Here is a 22,574-nt window from a genome sequence, read left to right on the forward strand (position 1 = left end):
GCTAAAAAATAAAACTATTTTTGTGAATTTATTCTGATATTGTTACTAATGATATCGATAAAGGGTTTATTAGGATTAATAAATACACTCTTGAAATAGATTAAAAATTGTTTTCATTTATTTTATGCACTTTTTATACATAAAAAAGTCAGTCAAAGTCAACTTCTAAAAAAATCTGTAGTTCCGCGCTATTGTAAAAATCTCTCGAATGAGCGGACTGAAATGAAAGAATTAAACAGTTTTAGATTTACCTATGACTCTAGCAATCGGCTGAAGTAGGATTTCTGATATAAATACAAAAATAACAAAATCGCGGGAAAAAAGGTAGATTTATTGTATCAGTTTTTTGCAAAAAAAATATAGTTAAAATTAAAATTTTTTAATGCTTCTAGTTCAGCCGGTTGCTGGAGTCATACTGAATCTAAATCTGTTTAATTTTTTTGTTTTAGTCCACCCGTTCTCGAGATTGTTACAACAGCGCGAAACTACGAATTTTTTTAGTTGATTTTGACTGACGTTTTTATGTATAAAAAGTGCATAAAATTAATGAAAATTTTTCTGGGTGGAAGAATTATCTATTTGGATAATTTTTTTTTTTATTGAAGATGCATCATTTTAGTTAAAAGTTCATATCTTTGGTTAGAATTTTCAAATCTTTGGTTAAAATAGATTTTTTTCACCTTTTTGGAAATTCTCTTATTTCGCAGAAAACTCGTCTTTTTTGTCGAAAATTCAATTATTTTTAATAGAAAATGCATATTTTTGTGTTGCAAATTGAAAAATCTTTCTTAATTGAAAATTTAACTATTTTGTTAAAAATTAATCATTTTAACTAAAAAATAGAATTATCAAATTTTACATTAATAAATTTTGAATTCTTGTCAGTTCTATTATTCACGCAAATTAAACATTCTTTCTCACTGTCCTTCAGCTGAAAAAAAATTCTTTATAATGTGTGTGAATTTGGCAACATTCCTTCCTTCGAGTTTTTCGAATTACATAATCGGCATTAAGGAAAGGGATTGTCCATATATTACGTAAGACGTTTTTCTGTTATTTGAATAAAGACGAAAATAATATTTTTATCAAGTTGAAAAGGACACAGCGATATAAACAAAAGAAAAAATTCTTACGTAATATATGGACGATCCCAAAAGCGACAACAATGCTTTCGAAATTTTTGTGACATACTTATTTTTCAGAGAAAGATTGTCTTTCAGATCTATTAAGGCTCTTAAAACGAATTGGGGTTTCACCAGATCGATAATATGTAAGTCTAAAAAAATGCATTGCTTAATGTAATATTTTAACCACATGATCTAAAGCAAATCATACCGGCCCGAACAGAGATTTTTTCGAAAAATTTTCTCTTTTTTTTAAATTTTGTATTTTATAAGCTTGTAAAATACATTATTCTAGCTGTTGTGTACGCCGGGCTGCAGACACTCAGCCTAGTTTAAACTCGCATAAAATCTGCAAGTATCGTGTGTTAGTCGCTGAGAGTAATATATAATTCATTAATGTAATAATAAAATATAATCATAAAAATAATAATATATAATGATAATTGGTCGGAAAAAAAATATATGTATATAAAATCGGAAAAATTCTGAAAGGAAATTTCTGATAGATGCTGACACAGCCGGAAAGATATTCTTTTCAGATTTGATCCGAATCTTTACGAAATCGGCATATGAATTTTTCAGTTTCTTTTCGAAAATTTGTCCCAATATAATTCTACCACATCTTATCAGAAATATCTCAATGGTGTTCTATCCGATTTTACCAGAAATGTCCCATTTATTTTTATCATATGTTTTCATAAATTATTAATTACTAATAATAATAATTAAAATTATTAATAATATATATTACTTTGTTTTTGCAAATAATTACAGTGAAACCCTTTAATGCACTCAAGCGTGAACAAACAAAAGCGAAACATGCTATAATGAGTCAAGTCCCACCCACCGTCAGCCACAAAATCGGCGACATAGAAGAGTTTCACGGTATTTAAAAAAATATTATTAATAATTTGAAAAAATCATTCAATTAATAAAATTATTAAATAAATTTTTTTTATTTTCTAATCTTTAAATATATTCTAATTTTAAAAGTTTATTTACTATAACACAATAATCAGGTATCAAAATCTATTTAAAAATTTTATATAACAATATTAAATAATTTAGTTTTCTGATAAAATCTGATAGAAACTGACCAAAATGCGTGCAGGACAGCTTCGAAAAAGATCGGAAAAAACAAAAAGATACTGCTGGGACACTTTCTGGTAAATTCTGAAACATTCTGAAAAAAATGGTGGTACAGTTTTGGATAGAATTTTGGATGCAGATTTCGGAAAGGATCTGAAAGATATGGAAAGCTTCGGAAAGAAAGTTGTATCAGAAATTTTTAGCAAATTTTATCAGAGAACTTATTGATATAATATTGTTATATAAATATTGTTCAATAGAACTTAAAAGTAATTATTATGGAAATGTAAATAAACTTTTAAAATTAAAATATATTGAAGGATTAGAAAGTAAAAAAATTATCCATTAAATAAATTGCAAAATTTAATGTTTTAAAAATTAAATAATTTTTTCAAAATTATAACTGTATAATACTTTTGATAGTAGGTTAGTGAACAAATTTTGGATAAAGGAATTATTTTTAAACCTTGTTTAGAAAATTATTTTGTTTGTTCAAATTATTATTATTAATTTTTGATAATAATAATTTGCAAATCCGAAAAGAATATTTTTCCAATTGTTTCAGAATCTATCCGAAATTTTCTTTCAGAATCTTTCCGATTTGTTTGGCAGGGACCAGAGCAACTGAGGTTCTGTCAAATTTAAATGTATACAGAGGAATGTAGTTCCGTAATTAATCTTTACATTACGAAAGTGTTCTTCCACGGAACTTTGCTTTAGGAGGGCAGTATCGGCAACAATCTAATTCTGGAAGTAATGCCACCTTCTTGACCCTCCAAATATATATTATTATTACTGCGAGTATTGTTAGTGTTTTGAATATTTCTAGTATTTATGGATCAAAATGAGACAAATGAATCTAAGGATTAGAGCTTTTGCTCAACAGCCTTACAAAAGAACTTTTCTTTTAAGTAAATTGAGCCTCCCTACCCAAAAAATCAGAAAATTTCTGAAAGGAAATTTTTGATCGATTCTGAAACAGTCGGAAAAATATTATTTTCAGATTTTATCAAAATCTTTCCGAAATCTGCATCCGAATTCTTCAGTTTCTTTCCGAAAATTTGTCCCAGTATAATTCCATCAGATCTTATCAAAAGTGTCCCACTAGTGTTCTATCGGATCTTATCAGAAATGTCCCATTTATTCTTATCAGATATTATCAGAAATTCTTAATTATTAATAATAATTACTATTAATATTATTAAAAATATATTACTTTGTTTTTGCAAATTATTATTTTAAAAAAGTTGATAATAATAGTTTAAACAAACAAACCAATTGTTTAAGCAAGGTTTAAACAATAATTATTTTTATTAACAATTTTTTCACTAAATTACTATCAAATATATTAAACAGTTATAATTTTGAAAAAATTATTTAATTAATAAAATTATTAAATTTCGAAATTTATTAAACGCATAATTTTTTTTCTTTCTAATCCTTCGATATATTTTAATTTAAAAAATTCATTTACAATTACATAATAATTACATAGCAAGTTCTATTAGAAAATATTTATATAACAATATTACATAATCTAGTTTTCCGATAAAATCTGATAGAAACTGACCAAAGTGCGTGTGGGACAGTTTCGGAAAAGGTCGAAAAAACGGAAAGATACCGCTTGGACGCTTTCTGATAAATTCTGAAAGATTCTGAAAGAAAATGGTGGTACAGTTTCGCATAGAATTTCGGATGCAGATTTCGGAAAGAATCTGAGAGATATGGAAAGCTTTGGAAAGAAAGTTCTATCAGAAATTTCTGACAGAAAGGGTTTTTAAAAATATTTGATAAACGTCTACTTTTCCCATTTATTATTATTTATTTATTTATTATTTTAAAGGCTGCAATGAATTTTGATTTTAACTTACGATAATTTTGTTTAACAATTTGTTTTTTTTTTGTTTATGTTGATTTAAACAAAAAATACTTTCAAAGAAAAAGATAAGTTCCGTATCAACACGAAAGGAAGATATTTGGGATTGTATGCGATTTGAAACTATACCGTGTGACTGCAGCCCGGCATACACAACAGCTAACATGTTGCATTTTACGGGCGCAAAAAACACTTAATTTAAAAAAAAAAATCTTACTGTTTCGGTTGGTATGATTTCCTTTAGATCATGTGTCAAAAATATTATATTAAACCATGCATTTTTGTAGACGTTATTATGGATATGGCGAAAACCCCATGCGTTTTAAGACTCTGAAAAGAGCAAAAAGTTCGATGTCAAATAAAAAAGAAAATCTCAAATGCTTACGCTCGTTCGGAAAATACAGCATTTTGAAAAAACTTTCTGTCAAATTTTAAGAATTTGCGGCTAATCGTCGAATTATGGTAACAACAGGGTTCTCTTTTTTAAATCAAATTATCAAATAACTGTTTATTATAGATATAAAAGATGAGATATTTCATTTCTTATTATTGGCGAACAATTTCTAAAGAAATCAGAACTACAAATAAACAAATTCCTAATTTTTTGCACACATAAGTCATCTTTGTGACATTTTTTAAAACATTTATGGGATCTTTATAATATTTGTGAAGAGTTTCTTCAACCGTTTTTTGGGAAATCTTTTAGGTTTGTTTGAAATTATTGAGATCTTTTGGAATCTTCTCAAATTTACAGAAGCCTTTCGAAATCGTTTAAGATCTCTGAAATCAAGTGTACTGTAATCTTTTTAAAATCTTGGGAATTCTTGAAATCTGTTAAAATCCTCATGAATTCTTTAGTATATTTGTGAAATCGTTTAAAATCTTTGAAATCTGGTATACTGTATCCTTTTTGAAATCTAAAAAAAATTTGAAAACTTTTGAAATCCTTGTCAATTCTTTGAAATATTTGTGAAATTTTTCTGAAATCTGGTGTATTCGTTAGAAACATTGAAGTTTTTTAAATCTTTGAAAAATATTTTTAAATCTTTTGAAAAAATTTGTTTGAAATAATCGAAATTGTTGTGAAATATTCCTGAAATCTTTTCGTTTCAAATCTTGAAAATTTTTTGAAATTTGTTAAATCTGGTGTACTGCACTATTTTTGAAATCTTTTGAACCCCTTATGAATTCTTTAAAAGATTTGTGAAATCTTTCTAAAATCTGTTGTAATCGTTATAAATCATTGAAGTATTTAAAATCTTTGTAAAATATTTTTAAATCTTCTTTTGATATCTTTATGAAATTTTTATAAAATCTTTGAAATATTTAGAAAATCTTTTGTAAGTCTTTTGGTTCAAAATATTTAAAATGTCTTGAAATCTTTAAAATTCTTGAAATCTTTGAAAGTCTTGAAATCTTTTGAAATCCTTATGAATATGAAATGTTCGACATTATTGTGAAATCATTTAAATCTGGTATGCACGCCTTTTTCAAATCTTTGAAATCCTTGAAATGTCTATAAAATGTTTGAAATGTCTGGAAATTTTTTATGAAATCTCCTAAATTTAGTAGACATACCTGTTTTAAATCTATGAAAGCCTTGAAGTCTCTGAAGTCTTTGAGAAATCTTTTTAAATATTGGTACAATCTTTCTTAAAACTTGTGTTTTCATTGAAATCATTAAATTATTTGAAACCTTCATGAAATCTTTTGAAATCTTCTAAAACATTTTCTGGTGTTTTCAAATCTCTAAAATCCTTTAAATGCTTTGAAAGTTTTTAAATCCTTGTGAAATTATTGTCGCCTTTCTTAAATCTCTGAAATCCGTGACATTTTTTTGAAATGATCAAATTCCTTTTAAATATGTTAAAATCTTTTGAAATCTTTCGAAATATATTGTTAAAAAGGAAATTTACAACTAATAAGATTTACAATTTATGAGTTGAATATAACAAAAAATGTATACTTTAAAATAATGAGTAGAATCCACATTTTGATAAATAAAAAAAAAATCAGTAGCAAGATTTCTTATCTAAACGAGATTCTTCTTTCATAAGAGACTAAAAGATTTAAATTACTTTTTACGTTTCAAGAAGATAACTGTCTTAAGAGCCATAATAAAATTCAAATTCAAGGTTCTTGTAAAAAAAATTCAAGGTTTTCAAGGTCGCTGAACACCCTGAACAAATAAAAAAAAAATTACTTAAATCGTGAGATACGCGTTCCTTCATTTTCAGCAAATAATTCTGAAACTCTAAAATACACTTCGCTGCCTGATTTGGAATGGAATTTGTCTAATGACAAATTCATATTGCTTGAAGAATTTTCATGAGATAATTATAATGAATGATATTATATGACGATGATAGTATTGGATGGAATAAAAAAAAATGTTCATGTCATTCTTATGGGGAAAAAATAGGTATTCACTTTTGTTCTGAACCTAACAAAATGGAAGGGTTGCCACAAAAAATTCGAAAATTGTGGTAATTTGGACCAGCCACAGTCCCAGTGCCCCCATATTAAACTTGATTTAGGAGACAGTTTTATAATGTTCAATATCGGGTCTCGTACTTTTTAAAAACACGTTGAAAATATGTACCTAACTGTGGGGAGATCACGAATACTAGAAGTCATGTCTTGTGCTTCAGGGGAATATTTCTCAACCAGTTGGAGAATATCCCAGAGTTCCTTCTTCGGTCCAAGAAGACCCTGAAAATTAAGGCGTTAGTGCCAGAATTCCAGAGATACTTAGCAGGAGCCAATTTTGAAGAATTTTTTACCTTTTTTGGTCGAAGACCATGTCTGAGAACATGTTCTAAAACAATGAAAAAGTGCTGAAGAGGCATGTGATCGGAGTCAAGCATTCTTCCATATTTTAAGGATGTTTCGATAAGTTCCTTGACGATTAGTTTCGAGATATTAACGAGGTTGCTCCTCTCGATTATCACCGGGTCTCGTGCTGCAAAAAGAACACGAACTGTCTAATCTTGCGTCTTGTTTTTTTTTTTCTTTTTAATATTCCACTGAACATTGAAACGAATTGTAAAGTATGCAGAGACGAGCTTTTTATCACTGGCCATTTTCATTGATACGTTTCTGATGGTGTCATACTTATCTTGAAAATGAAGAGTGATACGAAAATAATAATGCGACATGCTTTTTTGTAATAATTAGTATAACAAGAATAGAAAATCGGTGCGCTTTTTTCGTAGAATTGGGTGAAAATTTTGTGATTGTGATGACAATAAATGCAAGCGTACGAAAGCTGCAAAAAAATGTAATTCAAGGTGTTTATGATTGAAATTATTGCAGGAATTTAAAAGCTGACTGTCCCCATCGTGTGAATAAAGCATCCCTAACTTTTTTATCAATTCATCTTTTTATTTATATATAATTTCATTAAATTTATAAAAAGGGTGAGAAAAATAATTTTTTAAAATATAATATATATTTCTTTTTAGACTATATTTTTAATTATATTTGGACATAAAATTTCTCTAGTTTTCTTTCAATTTCCTTTCCTTTTCACTGATGAGCAGATTTTGCATCCCATTTCGAGAATATTGATTAATTAAGATGTTGGAGCGTAAATAAAGTTAAAATTTGTAAGAAAGTTTAAAGTTCAAAGATAATTCCAATGACAACCGAATTACTAAAGTGATAATTGAATCACCTCTCAGATGATGATAAATCTTAAAAGTTAGCTCTGCAGTTTACTACTTTATTCTCAATTTTAATAATATTCTTTACATTAAAATTATATTTTAATTACACTTTTTACAAATTAACTAAGAAATTACATATTAGAGTGGACACCGAAATTTCAGAAAAAAAAATGAACGGAAAATTAAAAAGTTCGATAAAAAATGAAGAGGCTTTAAAATCATTTAAAAACATTTTGATTATTATTGGCTGCATTTTTCGGGAAAATACTTCCATTATTTATCACTCAACATGAAAACAATTATAGTAAAAATTTGCCCGGACCCCAAAAGCCCCGGACCACAGTTAGAAAATGTTTTTTATATCTGGAAAAATGTAAAAATTCAAAGGTATTTTACGACTTGAATAAAAGATTAAGGCGTGATAAAAAAAATTATTATTTAAAACACCCTACTTCATTATTTAAAATTATATATTGCGCTTATTGTCTCAAGGTTTGTTTTAATTATATTACAAATGAGTTCATGAACGTCCAAATCGATCGAGTTGTCTCGAAGCTATGAGCGTAAATAGAAAAATGTTACTGAAACACAACCTTAAATCTGCGGTTAACTATCCACGAATACAAAGTGAAGATTATTTTTTATAATTTTTCTTTAAATTTACATTTTTTAAGGGTTTTCTGAATCCAATTTTCAAAATAAATGAGATTGTATTTAGAATACACTCTCCAAATCTAAATTACTATAAAGTTTCTAATGCCAGACGTGGTATACTTGCTTTGGTAATCATTGTACATTATAATTATTAAAAAATAACTGATTTAGTCGGAATATTGTTAATATTGTTAATGTTGTTACTATTCATTTTAATAAAAAATTTGTTTACTAAATTAAATTAGAAACAATCTTACAGTAAATCACGCATTTTCTACTAATTATTAGTAACAATCCTCACGACATCAATTAGTAAATTACTTGGCACAATTGTTGCTAATAATTATAAAGAAATTACTAATTTAGAGTTATATTGTTACAAATTTATTTTATTACTAAATTTTGTTGACTAAATTGAATTAGAAACAATCTTATAGTGGATTAGTAATTTTCTACTAATCAAGGTGGCCGAAAAACCTAATTAAAAAAATGTCCTGACTTTTCCCAGACTAATTTTCCATTCTTACTGACCATTATTATTTAAACTAATATAAACTTCTTAACAATTCCCGTTAGATTGCAAAGAATTGAAATAAATTGAATAAAAATGGAAAAATCTAAAGAATTCCATTGAGTTCAGTAAAATTGAAGTGATTTGAGATTAATTTAAGGGATATAAGTAGAATTCCATACAATTCATAAAAATTTAAAAGAATTTATGATAAATTGATAAGAATTCAGGGTAAATTCCAAAATAATTGCAACAAAAATTTGAAAATCTTTTCAAATCTTTAAAACCATATGAAATTTCTAACTTCTCTCATACACTTTTTGAAATCCTACAAAATATTATATAATCTCGTGAAATTAAATGAAATCTGATGATATCACAATATTTAAAATCTTTGGAATTCCTTTGGAATATTTTGAAATCCCTTGAAACTTTCTGAACCTGCTACAAATGCCGTCGAATCTTTTAAAATACCCTAAAATATTTGTAATCCTTCGACGTCCCATTAATTTGTTTAAATCAATTGAAAATGCCGTGGAATCTTTTAAAATACCCTTGAATATTTCAAATCCTTAAAAATATTTGATATCCCTTAAATGATTTAGAGCTCTTCAAAATTCCTTGGAATTGGGAAAAATACCCTAAAATCTTTTAAATCCTTTAAAATCTTTTTAAATTATTAATATCTATCACAATTTTTATCGAACTTTTAAAATACCCTAAAATATTTCAAATACTTTAAAACCTTTCGAAGTTCATTGCAACTGTTTAGAGCTCTTGAAATTTTTAGGGATCTTAAAAATCCTTTGTACAACTGTCAAATTATTTAAATTTATTGCAAATTTCATGTAATCTTTTTAAGTACTTCGAAATATTAGAAATAATTTGAGGCGCCATTAAATTACTTGAAGCGATTAAAAATTACTTAGAATCTTCTACGTTATCCCAAATTCTTTTAAATCCTTCGAAATCCTATGAAGTTACTGAAATCAATTAATAATTTCTTGAAATATATAAAAATACCCAAAAATATGTCAAGTCCTTTGAAATTCAATTAAATTAGTGAAATCAATTGAAAATTCCTTCGAATGTTTTAAAATCCCTTAAATAATTTCAAATCGTTAACATCTTTTGAAAGTCCTTGAAATTGTATAGAGCTCTTGAAAATTTCTTTGCAATTTAAAAAAATAGCCATAGATCTTTAAAATTTTCTAAAATCCCTTCAAATTGATCAAATTTCTTAGAATATATTGAAATACCCTAAAATATTTAAAATATTTCAAATTCCATTAAATTATTGAAATAAACTGAAAATTTCTTGGACTTTTAAAAACTATCCTAAATAGTTTACAATACTTTGAAATCCCTTCAAATAATTGAAATTAATAAATGTTTCTTGGAATCTTTTAAAATATCCTGCAGTATTTCAAATCTTTTTAAATCCTATTAAATTATTGAAATAAACTGGAAATTTCTTGGACTTTTAAAAAAATATCATAAATAGTTTTAAATACTTTGAAATCCCTTCAAATTATTGAAATTAACAAACATTTGTTGGAATGTTTTAAAATACCTTCAAACATTTCGGATCCTTTCAAATTCCATTTAATTACTGAAATTAACTAAAAATTTCTTTACAAATTTGATTCAAATACGCTAAAATATTTTAAATCCTTTAACATATTTTGAAAATCCTTGAAATTTGATAAAGCTATTGAAAATTTCTTTGCAATTTTGAAAAATACGCATGAATATTAAAAATTCTTTGAAATCCCTTCAAATAATTAAAATCTATTTCAAATTTCTTGGAATCTTTAGAAATGCCTTAAAATATTTCAAATTCTTTAAAATTAGATTAAATTATTGAATTCAATTGAAAATTCTTCGGACTTTTAAAAAATACTCTAAATTCTTTAAAATCCATTGAAATCTCTTAAAATTATTAAAATCTATTAAAAATGTCTTGGAATCTTTTAAAATATCCTGAAGTATTTTTAATCTTTTTAAATCCCATTAAATAATTACTAAACTACAAATTTCTGGGACTTTTGAAAAATACCCTAAATAGTTTAAAATCTTTTGAAATCCCTTTATATTATTAAAATTAATAAAAACTTCTTGGAATGTTATAAAATACCTTGAAATATTTCGGATCCTTTGAGATTCCATTTAATTACTGAAATCAATAAAAAATTTCTTTGAATATTTGATTAAAATACGCTATAATATTTAAAATCCTTTAACATATTTTTAAAGTCCTTGAAATTTTATAGAGCACTTTACAATCTCTTTGCAATTTTGTAAAATACCCATAAATATTAAAAATTCTTTGAAATCCCTTCAAATTATTAAAATTTATTTCAAATTTCTTGGAATCTTTTGAAATTCCTTAAAATATTTCAGACCCTCTAAAACCACATTAAATTATTGAAATCAATTGAAAATTCTTCCAACTTTAAAAAAGTACTTTAGATTCTTTAAAATCCTTTACAATCCCTTTAAATTAGCGAAATCTATTACAAATTTCTTGGAATATTTTTAAATACCTTACAATATTTCAAATCGTTTTAAATCCCATTAAATTACTGAAGTAAACAGAATATTTCTTGGACTTTTCAAAAATACTCTACATTCTTTAAAATCCCTTTAAATTATTAAAATCTATTAGAAGTTTCTTGGAATCTCTTAAAATACTTTTGAATATTTCAGATCCTTTGAAATTTCATTAAATTACTGAAATCGATTAAAAATGTATTTAAATAATTTCTTAAAATATTTCAAATCCTTTAATGTTCCATTAAATTACTGAAATCAATTGAAAACTCTTCGGAAATTTACAAAATATTATAGTTTCTTAATATCCTTTAAGATCCCCTCAAATTAGTAAAATCTATTAACCATTTTGTTGAATTTTTTAAAATATCCTAAGATATTTCAAATCCTTTTAAATCCCGTTAAATTACTTAAATAAACTTAAAATGTATTAGGCTTTTGAAAAAAGAACCTAAATGCTTTAAAATTCTTAGAGATTCCTTCATATTATTAAGATCCATTCAGAATTTCTTGGAATGTTTTGAAATATGCTGAAATATTTCAAATCCTTTAAAATCGTATTAAATTATTGAAATCATTTGAAAATTCTTCGAACTTTTTCAAAATATTTTAGATTCCTTAAAATCCTTAAAAATCCCTTTAAATTATTGAAATATATTTCAAATTGCGTGGAGTCTTCTAAAACACCACAAAATATTTCAAATTATTTTTAATCTCATTAAATTACTGAAATAAACGGAAAATTTCTTGGACTTTTGAAAAATCCCCTATATTCTTTAAAATCATTTAAAATCCGTTCAAATTATTGAAATTTATTACAAATTTCTTGGAATCTTTTTAAATACTTTAAAATATTTCAGATCCTTTGAAATTCCATCGAAATACTGAAATCAATTGAAAATTCTTTGGACTTTTGCAAAATATTCTAGATTCTTGAATACCTTTTTAAATCCCATTAAATTACTAAAGAAAACTAAAACTTTCTTGGAATTTTTGAAAAAAAAACCTCAACTCTTTAAAAGCATTTAAAATCCCTTCAAATTTTATTAAAATCTACTAAAAATTCTAAAATATTTTAGATACTTAAAAATATTTTTAAATCCCTTGACATTTTTTAGAGCTCTTAAAAATTTCTTTGCAATTTTGAAAAATATCCACAAATCTTTAAAATATTTTGAACGCTCTTCAAGTTATTTTAATCTATTCAAAAACTTTTTCGAATATTTTTAAATACCCTGGAAGATTAAAAAAAAAATCAAGAAAATTTAGAAATAGGTATAAACCTGAATTCAACAGAGGTTAATTTATTGAAGGAAAAGTGACTAAACTGATTTTTGTTTAATTTGAAAAAGTGCCTAAATAGTTAATTAAGGCTAAAATGACTAAATTTAACTGTGCGGCAGCCCAGATTATTCTTGACAGTTACTTAAAGTGTTTCTTACAAAAATGCTCTGACTTGGAATTTTTTTTTAAAATCCCTGACTTTTCCTTGACTTTCCCGGACAAACGAAATTCACCGATTTTTCACTGATTTTAGGGTTTTTCCTGATCTGCGGCCACCCTGTCAAATTATTATTAGTAACAATCCTCACGACAGCAATTAGGAAATCACTTGGCACTAATTCATTAGTAACTTCTTAATAATTCAAATTCAGAGAGTATGAAATTTAATGAAACCCTAATCAATAAACTTGCGTGATGAGGATCAGTGCAAATGATACAAACACAAGCTGAAGACATGTTGCATTTGCGGTGGACTTGGCGGAAGAATATCGCAAAGCTCTGATGGATCAGGATGATATTGACGATGTCTTGTACCACTGATAGCTAGTGGAGGTGATGGGGATCGTTGCATTGAATCCTGCATGGAAAACTCGACATCCTGAAGCTCCTTCAGGCAAAGCCATTCCCCATCAACGGAGACCCGAAAATTGCACAGGTATATGGTGTCCTGTGCACCAGCCATGTCCTGTTCAATCATGACTCCGTGACGATGTTCGCCCGGAGGCCAACCTTTTAAATTTGCTTGGGCTTCCTGACGCATAGAAATCACTCTGATTCTTCAAAAATCAACTTATCCTTGATATCCCACTACTGAAGTTCAATTTTATTGTCTTATCGATCCTCTTCTGCAATGCACGCAACTGGAACAATGACACCCTTAGAGTCTTTTCGCCTGTTCTTTACTCCTCTTTTATTCTGGTATCACCTTCCTATTGATTTCAAATATAGGCCAACAAATCGAGGAAAATTTCTTCCAATTTTATCTCCAGAAGCTAGATGTTAATTCTTGCGATTTAATTAACTTCTTTCATAAATATTTGGAGAATATTCCATTGGGACAATTCTTGCATTCCCTTTTTGTTACTCAGCAATTTTGAACAGCTGACCAAGAGTCACATAGATGACCTTAAGTTTAGCTTCGAGATTGTTTTCTTGTTTTAAGAAAGCAGATATCACTTGCTAATCACGAGGGAATTTTCGCTTCGGTCACACTGATACAGAATAATTCATCTCGACAATTTTCGATACTTGAGGATCAAACTGGATATAACACGAGAACACTATGATCCAGGAGAAGAAGCTGGAAGCCGTGCGGAGTACTTTTTTTTGTTTATTTTATACGGATCCCGTTACATTGAGGGATTAAACGAGAGATCAAAACACAACTTTATTAGAATTTTGTAAACTTTCAGAATTTTAGAGGCCAGGGTAGTGAAAAATGTGATTGCGCTCCCACCGGGGTAAATTTTCCACGAAAATGGCGAGGGCCGGTTATCATATTGATTCTCCCGCCGACTTTACCTCCACCTACGATAATCAATAATTCTTTGTGACCTTTTCATTGGAAGGTGGTGGCACCTACCGTACTGTGTTAGTAAATAGAAAGCGGGTAAAGAAGAAATTCGGAAATATGCTGAAATGTTTAAAATAAATAAAATTTATGATTTATTGTACCTAGCCTGTAAATAAGTCTGCTCTCTGGAGAAAATCTGTCTCCTATGAGCAAAAAATCATATTACAACTTTTGTTAAGCTCACCTTTATTTCCGTAAATCATTGTAAACAATTTTTTTCATTTATAATAGTAAAAAAAACTTTTCGTATTCAAATAACTGATAGCACAAAAGCAAATCAATTGAACTGTAGTAATCTGACTAAAGAGAAATCAAATTTTGATTATTTACAATATTTAAAAAAGTTAAAAAGTTTAATTATTAAAATAAGTGTAGATTTTCATTCAAAGTTGATAGATTCATTTATTTATTAATTATGAAACTACGTCAAGGATTACTAAATTTTTCAATTTGAATATGAAAAATCATTCCTGATTTGAATGTTTTTTTGTTTTTTTTTTAATTAAGTGAAAATTGAGCATAACGTATTGTGAAAATAAATATATTACCTTTTATTATTAACATTTTTATGAATCTGCCAATATTTATTATATCAATAATAGAACAAGTTTGTCGTCAATTTCAAGCATTGTGCAATTTTTAAAAGATTATTACGTGCAGTGCATATTTTGTACAACAGGATGGTTGAGAATTATATTTGTAAATTCAGAACTGAAAGCAATATTATTTTTCATCTAATTTAATTAATCAATTCATTATTTTTGATCAAACAAATACAGTTTATTTATAGTTTCCAAAAATAATAAGATATGGTTTTTTTTTTAATTGATAAAATTTCAATACATACTTAAATTTTCAACAAAATAATTAAATTCCTACTAAAATAACTGAATATTTACAAACACCAAAAGACGAATTTTCTGCAGAAAAACTGAATTTTCAAACAGGAAATACACATTTTAAGCAAAAATTTAATTTTCAATCAGAAAATATGAATTTTGAGCACAACAAAATAATCTTCAACAAAATATTTAAATTTTCGACCAATGAGATAAAAAAAATCCAACAAAGTACTTTAACTTTTACCTACGCAGGTAAATTTTCAATTTAAAAAGATCGGTTTTCAACAAAACAGCTACACTTTTAAACAAAGAGATGAATTTTCCACTAGAAATATGACTCTTCAAAAAAAAAAATGATTTCCTAACTATAAAGTGGTTTATCAAAAATTGCAAACAAAATAGTTAAATCCTCAAGAAAAAAAGATTAATTTTCAACCGAAAAGTTGCATTTTTATCCAAGAAAGATGAAATTTCTACTAAAACAGATGAACTTTTAAATAAAAAAGACAACTTTTTAAAAAAACAGTTGAACTCTCATCCGAAAAAAAGATGTTAGTTTGTCTTTTCAATATCAAAATATGATTTTTAAATAAGAAGTAAATTTTCTACGAAGATACTTGAACGTTAAACAAAACAGTTACATTTTAACCAAAAAGGATGACTTTTTAACAAAATTGTTGAATTTTCAACCAAACAGTTGCATTTTTATGCTAGGCACATGTCATTTCTACTCTAATCATTGAATTTTTTAATTAAAAAGACAAATTTCTTCACAAAAAATAGTTGAATTTCTATTCAAAACATATTTCAGTTGCCTTTTCAACACCCAAATATGAATTTTAATAAAAATGTACATTTTATACGAAAATACTTGAATTTTTAACCTAAAAAAGCGAAATTTTCAATTAAAAAGGATTACTATTTTTTAAATTGTAGAATTTTCAACTGAACTTATGCAAAAAAGAAGCAATTACTACTAAAATAAATAGATTTTTTAATTAAAAAGATTTTTTTTTTAAAGTAGTTGAATTTTCCTCCAAGAAGATTGAAGTTTTTTAAACAAAATTGTTCCATTTTTACCCGAATAGTTGCATTTTTATCTGAAAAGGGTGCAACACTAAAAATATGAATTTTAATAAAAATATAAATTTTCTACGACAATACTTGAATTTTTAACTTGAAAAGATGAAGTTTTAACAACACAATTGAATTTTGAACCAAAAAGGATAACTTTGAAAAAGAAATGGTTGACTTTTCAAAGAAATAATCAAATTTATAACTAAGAAAATAATATACAGGAGAAAGCTACTGCAAAAAAATACAATCACAAGGAAAATAAATGACTAACAAGAATATTATATCAGGGCTACCGCGAAACTTCGTTTTAAAAATTACATACATTTTCCCTGACCAATTTTCCATTTTTCCTGACTAACAAAATTCTCTCACTTAAAAAAAAATTGTTTTTAGCTAGACTCGTGACTCCTTTTTCACTCGCCAGGTTTCTTTGGCGCGTAAATTTAAATTCTTTGGCGTGTAAATTTAAATAAATAAGCACAAATTAAGGAAAACATTTCAGTTTTAATAGAAAAGAATTTTAAAAAATGTAAAATTTGAATTTTTTCGATAAATTGGAATAACTCTTGAACTAGTAATCGTTTTTTTCTAATTCTTGGAGTCATTTTATAACAGAGTTTCGACAATATTTTACTTCATTGTTAAATTATTTTTAGAAATTCTTCCATATGTTCTGCCCTAGGGTCAGAATTTGTGCAAAAAGGTGTTGAACTTTTAAAAATGTGTTAATACTAACATTTTTTATAAATCACTATTTATAACATTTTAATAACGTTTAGTAATTTTCTAAGTATGTTATAGATTTTTTTAATTATGATGTGAGTACAATCCTTTTTTTAATTTGTTTGACTTTTTCAACAAATTCGATCCTACGGTAATATTTAGGACAAACATTCAAAAATATCCTAACAATTTATTAAAATACTATAGAGACTTAGCTTTGAAATTAGCCAAAAATTTAACAAATTTAATGTGAATTTTCAATAAAAAAATTAATTTTCCAACAAAACAGTTAAATTTTTAACTAAAAGGGATGACTTTCTAACAAAATAGTGGAAGATTCAACAAAAGAATTAAATTTTTACCTTAGAAAATAAAGTTAATTTTTCATTGCACACGTTTTGATTTCGGATTACAACATTTTAGGCCCTAAATAAATGTTTAAATTCTACAGCCTTTCTCATATTTTCCTCTTTTCTACTTTTTAAAGAATATCTGTTTTTCTCCTGTTTTCAAGAAATTTGCCCATTTTCTCGATGTTGAGTTTTAATTTTTGTGTCAGTTACAAATTTTACTATTTGGTTGGTAATTTAATTATTGTGCTGAAAATGGAATTATTTTGTAAAAATCATTTTTGGTCAAAGATTGAACAAATTGGTGGCTACTTAAACCACTTTCTTAAAAAATCATCTTTTTCGTTGAAGATTCATCTCTTCGTTCAAAATTCAAATATTTTGTTGAAAATTCGTATTTTTTTATTGCATTAAACAGTTTTTGATTTAAATAAAAATCTCTTTTACTTGAAATATAATTAATTATACTTTTTGTTGAGAATTCATTTTTTTTAATTTAACTACCTGCAAGTTACAACTACTTTATTGAAAATAAATTTGGTGAATATTCATAATTTTAGTTAGAAATTCATCGTTACGGTTGAAAATTTAACAATTCGTTGGAACTGGAAAAAGAAATGTTCCATTTTTTATAGAAAATTTATATTTTCAATTGAATTGAACTATTTTACTGAAAATTCTTCTTCTTTAGTTTAATTCAACTGTTTTTTGCTTTCAATTAAAATCGTTTTTGGTTGAAATATCAAGTATTACAAGTTTCGTTGAGAATTGATCTTTTTGGTTTGAAAATTCAACAACTTCATAGAAAATTAAATTATTTGACTGAAAATTAATCTTTCTGGATGAATATTTAACTATTATGGTAAAAAATGTAACTATTTATTTGAAAATTCAAGTATTTATCGCAGAAATTAACTGAAATTAACTACATAGTATACGAATTACCTTTTTTTTTTAATTCATAATTTTGGAAAAGTAATCTATTTTGTTGAAAATCTATCTTGTTTGGATAGAAAATTAGTTTTTTGTTGTTGAACATTTTTTTTTTTTAACTGAAAAGGTAATTATTCTATTTTGATTGGAAACTTATCTTGTTTATTTAAAAATTCCACTATATTGTTAAAAAATAATCTGTTTTAGTTAATTTAACTGGTAGAAAATTAGTTTCTTTTTCTTAAAAATTAATTTTCAAACTGAAAATGCAAATTTTACATTTTTGGTTGAAAACTTTTTTTATTATTGAAAATTCAACTACTTCGGCAGAAAATTCACCATTTTGAATGACAATTTAACCATTCATTTGAAAAATTAACGACTTAGTAGAAAATTAACTTATTGATTGAAAATTAATAGTGTCGGGTGAGTAATTCAACTGTTTTGTAGAAATTCCTATTTTTGGTTGAAAATTCGTATTTTTTAGCAGAAAGTAATTCTTATTTAAAAATCATCATTTTGGTCGAGGATTCAACAATTTTATTAAAAATTAATTTTTTTTAAATTCAGTATTGAAATTAATTTTTTTAACTAAAAATGTAAAGATTTCATTTGGGGTTGAAAACTTATGTTTTTGCCTTGAAAATCCAACTATTTAGTTCAAAATTCATCTTTGTTTCTAAATTTACTTATACAAATTTTATTTAAGTAATTAATTGATACTAAAAAAAATTAATTTTTTATAAACAGTTTACAGAATTTCAAAATAATAAAATACAATATAATTTATTTAAAAGATAAAATTAATATTATTAATATAATGATAGAATTATATATTATTAATAATTTTATAAATATTTTTCATTCCTCAAATAAAACCTATAAACTCATTATTTTTATATCTTACAATTATATTTGTATTTAAAAATAATAATTTACATACTGATTTATATATTATTGTATTATATCATTTATAATTAAATTTATATATTTAATTAATTAATCACAACAAATTATATTAACATTAAATAATTTATTTAACAAATAATTAATTTTTAAATTATTCATATTAAGATTATTTTATTTTAAAATTGTAACGAGTGGTAAAAAATATTCCAAAATTAGTAACGTAGTTTACGCCTGACCCCAGAGTTAAAAAAGTGTCATGACTCGCGGTTGCACATTCTAAATCGTTTTAAATATAATAATTTTGTACATATTAAGCATGTGTCTTAAAATATCATAAATTCAAAGAGAAAAGGGAAAATATTGTGAACCCCAACCATATAATTCTCAACCATCAAACACTCTTGTTTTGAGAAATTTGAATTTCGCGGTTAAAGCATGCCAAGTATGACATGCACCTGTCGCATACTTACGTCTCGGCAACCACCAGGCATCCAATTTCCTCGGCCTAGACACGACTAAGTCGGGCCATCTATCTTCTCTGATAGAATATGTGGATGGCGAACGAGAAACACTTTTTTCATTTTCTTCGGAAACTAAACTACCGGACAATGACTTTTCCGAAGGCGACATTGGCACTACTACATCGGTAGTCTCCGCGGCCATGCTTACTAACACAGTCGACGCGACGGAACAGAGTGGAACTTTCACAACTATACATACATAGATACGTTACGCGACCAATTGCAGTAAAATATTTTCCACGTAAGACGCGTAACGATATTCACTGTTTATTCGATTTGTTTATTAGGCGCGTTCGGACTGCAGGGACCAACACGCAGTCAATCAACAAATAACAACACGCCTCTCCTAAATCGATTCTCGTATCGATTATCGATATCGAAAAAATATATCGAAATTTATCGATTCTCTATATCCAAAAAATACATCGAGATTTATCGATCATTAGTTATCGATGGATTGAAAATTAAATTAAAGGTAGGTAGGTATCCGTTTGAACTAAAGTGCAATGGATCTAAAACCCGTTTGAACTAAAACAGTTCAATAACACTTAATATTTATCAGCGACTGAGAGCGACATGCGTGAAGAGCGTCAAATCCGCTCCTCGCCATCTCTTCTCCTGTTTATATTTTCTCAGCGTTACGAGCGAGGGTGCTCGATCATCGATGCGAGCTTCGCGAGAACGGAGACTGAGTGGCCGAGAGACCACCGGGAAACTCGACGTTGCCATTGCGAGCTTCTTCGTGAACGCGGCGAAGCTCGACGATCCAGACTGCAGGCAGAAATCATGTCGAATTCATCACTAGTGAGTTTTTTTTTCTTCGAAATTAAACTATTTGGTAAAAAAAAATTTTTTACGGGAAACTTAATTATGTCAGTTCAAAATAACCTATTTTATGAAAAAAATAAACTATTTTCTTGAAAATATTTGGTTTAAAATTCAATTGTTTGTCTTAATATTCGACTTTTTATTTGATATTTGAACTATTTGCCTAAAAATTAATCTATTGTGCTAAAAATTAATTTGTTTGATAACAATTAATTTTTTAAAGTAAACATTTTTTTAATTCAGCTGATCATTCTTCTTTTTTGTCCAAAAATTTAGTATTTCTTGTAAAATTAACCTTCTTGTAGAAAATATGTTAATATTTTTTAGGAAATTGTTTCTTTAGTACACAATTCACGTCTGGGGTTAAAAGATTAACTACTTTATAAAAATTCTGGTTTATGGGTTAAAAATTAATTGCTTCAACGAAAAGTGTTACAAAATTTTCCGTTTTTTTTCAAGAAACTGTTTTTGGTGTTTAATATTTTTTTAAATAAATTATTAATGATCGATAGTTTGCAGGGAAAGAGATAGAGAGAGAGCGGTCCTTCATGAATAAATTTCTCCAATTTTAACACAATTTCAGTCAATTGAAAACTACATTTTTCCTATTAGGTGCCGCAATGATTACATTTGCTACAAGAGATTACTTTTGTCAACAAATTTAGTCATGCACTAACATTTGTTAATTTTAAGAGCAAATTATATAAACAAATGCAAATTTTCGGCGTTCGCAAGCAAAAATAAATCGTTTTTTCATCTGATCTTGCTTAGATTATATTTAACCATTTTAGTTATGCATTAACACTTCTTAATTTTAAGAACAAATCACATAAACAAATCATATTTTTGGCGTTCTCAAGCAGAAATAAATCGTTTTTTCATCTGATCTTACTCAAATTATATTCTACAAATTTAGTCATGTTCTAACATTTGTTAATTTTGCGAACAAATTATATAAACAAATGCATATTTTTTGCGTTCTCAGGCAAAAATACATCGTTTTTTCATCTGATCTTGCTCAAATTACATTCAACAAATGTAGTTATAAATTAACATTTGCTAATTTCACGAACAAATTAAATAAACAAAAGCATATTTTCAGCAGAAATTAATCGTTTTTTCATCTGATCATGCTCAAATTATATTCAACAAATTTAGCTATGCATTAACATTTGTTAATTTTAATAACAAATTATATAAAAATTTTGACAGTGGAACAGTTTTGAATTTTAAGCGTGTAAAATTAAAGTTCAACACATCTCTCATTGAGAATTGTTTCATTTACACGCTAGAGCAATTACCACGCACTGTACAATAAAAGAAATGTGTATGAATAGAACGTTTAAGAGAATGAAACTATTTTAATTTACTTGTGTAGTCGTAAATTAATTTTTAAAACTGAAATTTCAACTGTTCCGTTTTTAATTCAAAAATTGAGATGAACTATGTTGCTGAAAACTCGGGTTTTTAGTTTTTTTAAAATGAGAAATCATTTTTTCCCTGGGAATTAAAGTATCATTTGTTGATAAAAATTCAATTTTTGTAGAAAACAAAGATAAGAGAACAATAATCAGTGAATTATTCTCTCAAAAATAATTCTTATAAATAATATTAATATTGATAAAACATGTAACTATTTGGTTGAAAACCCGTTTATTTAAGGTAGAAATGTGTTTTATAACTGAAAATTCAAGTATTCACGTTAAAGAGTAATTATTGAAGGCAAAAGTTAGTTTCTTCATTGAAAATTTCAACTACCTTGGTTTAGAAATTGACTTTTGGATTAAAAATTCAACTACATTCTTGAAAACACGTTTTATCGTTTGATAATTAATTTTCTCCAATGAAAAGTTAACTGCAGGTTTCTTGTTGCAAATTTATCTATTTCAGTTTAAAATTTAACTACATAATAATTGAATGAAAATTCATTTCCTTATTCGAAAATTGAAACTGTTCTCTTCATGATTTGTGTGTTTGTGTTAAATAATAACGTTTCTAACAACATATTGAACTTTTTAAAATTTTCGAATAAACATTCTTTACGAATTTAACTTTATTT

General features: G+C 26.4%; 1 protein-coding gene across 5 annotated transcripts in view; it reads right to left on the reverse strand.

Annotated features, from left to right (window-relative positions):
- The window catches only part of LOC117171266 (RUN and FYVE domain-containing protein 2-like), a 63,629-nt gene extending 43,613 nt beyond the window's left edge, over nucleotides 1-20,016 (reverse strand). The window contains exons 1-4 of one of the 5 annotated variants that reach the window (XM_033358401.1): nucleotides 19,622-20,016; nucleotides 13,201-13,527; nucleotides 6,873-7,051; nucleotides 6,692-6,801 (exon numbers count right to left, since the gene is read on the reverse strand). In XM_033358401.1, the coding sequence (XP_033214292.1) occupies nucleotides 6,692-6,801; nucleotides 6,873-7,051; nucleotides 13,201-13,527; nucleotides 19,622-19,829 (824 nt within the window). In that variant the 5' untranslated portion in view covers nucleotides 19,830-20,016. Of the gene's footprint in view, nucleotides 1-6,691; nucleotides 6,802-6,872; nucleotides 7,052-13,200; nucleotides 14,223-14,433; nucleotides 14,476-19,621 lie in introns of those variants that run through there. The other 4 variants (XM_033358398.1, XM_033358397.1, XM_033358400.1 and 1 more) reach the window with 4 other exon arrangements.
- Between the last annotated feature and the right edge of the window lie 2,558 nt (nucleotides 20,017-22,574).

The sequence above is a fragment of the Belonocnema kinseyi genome, chromosome 4 (assembly GCF_010883055.1).
Source record: "Belonocnema kinseyi isolate 2016_QV_RU_SX_M_011 chromosome 4, B_treatae_v1, whole genome shotgun sequence".
Taxonomy (NCBI): Eukaryota; Metazoa; Arthropoda; class Insecta; order Hymenoptera; family Cynipidae; genus Belonocnema; species Belonocnema kinseyi.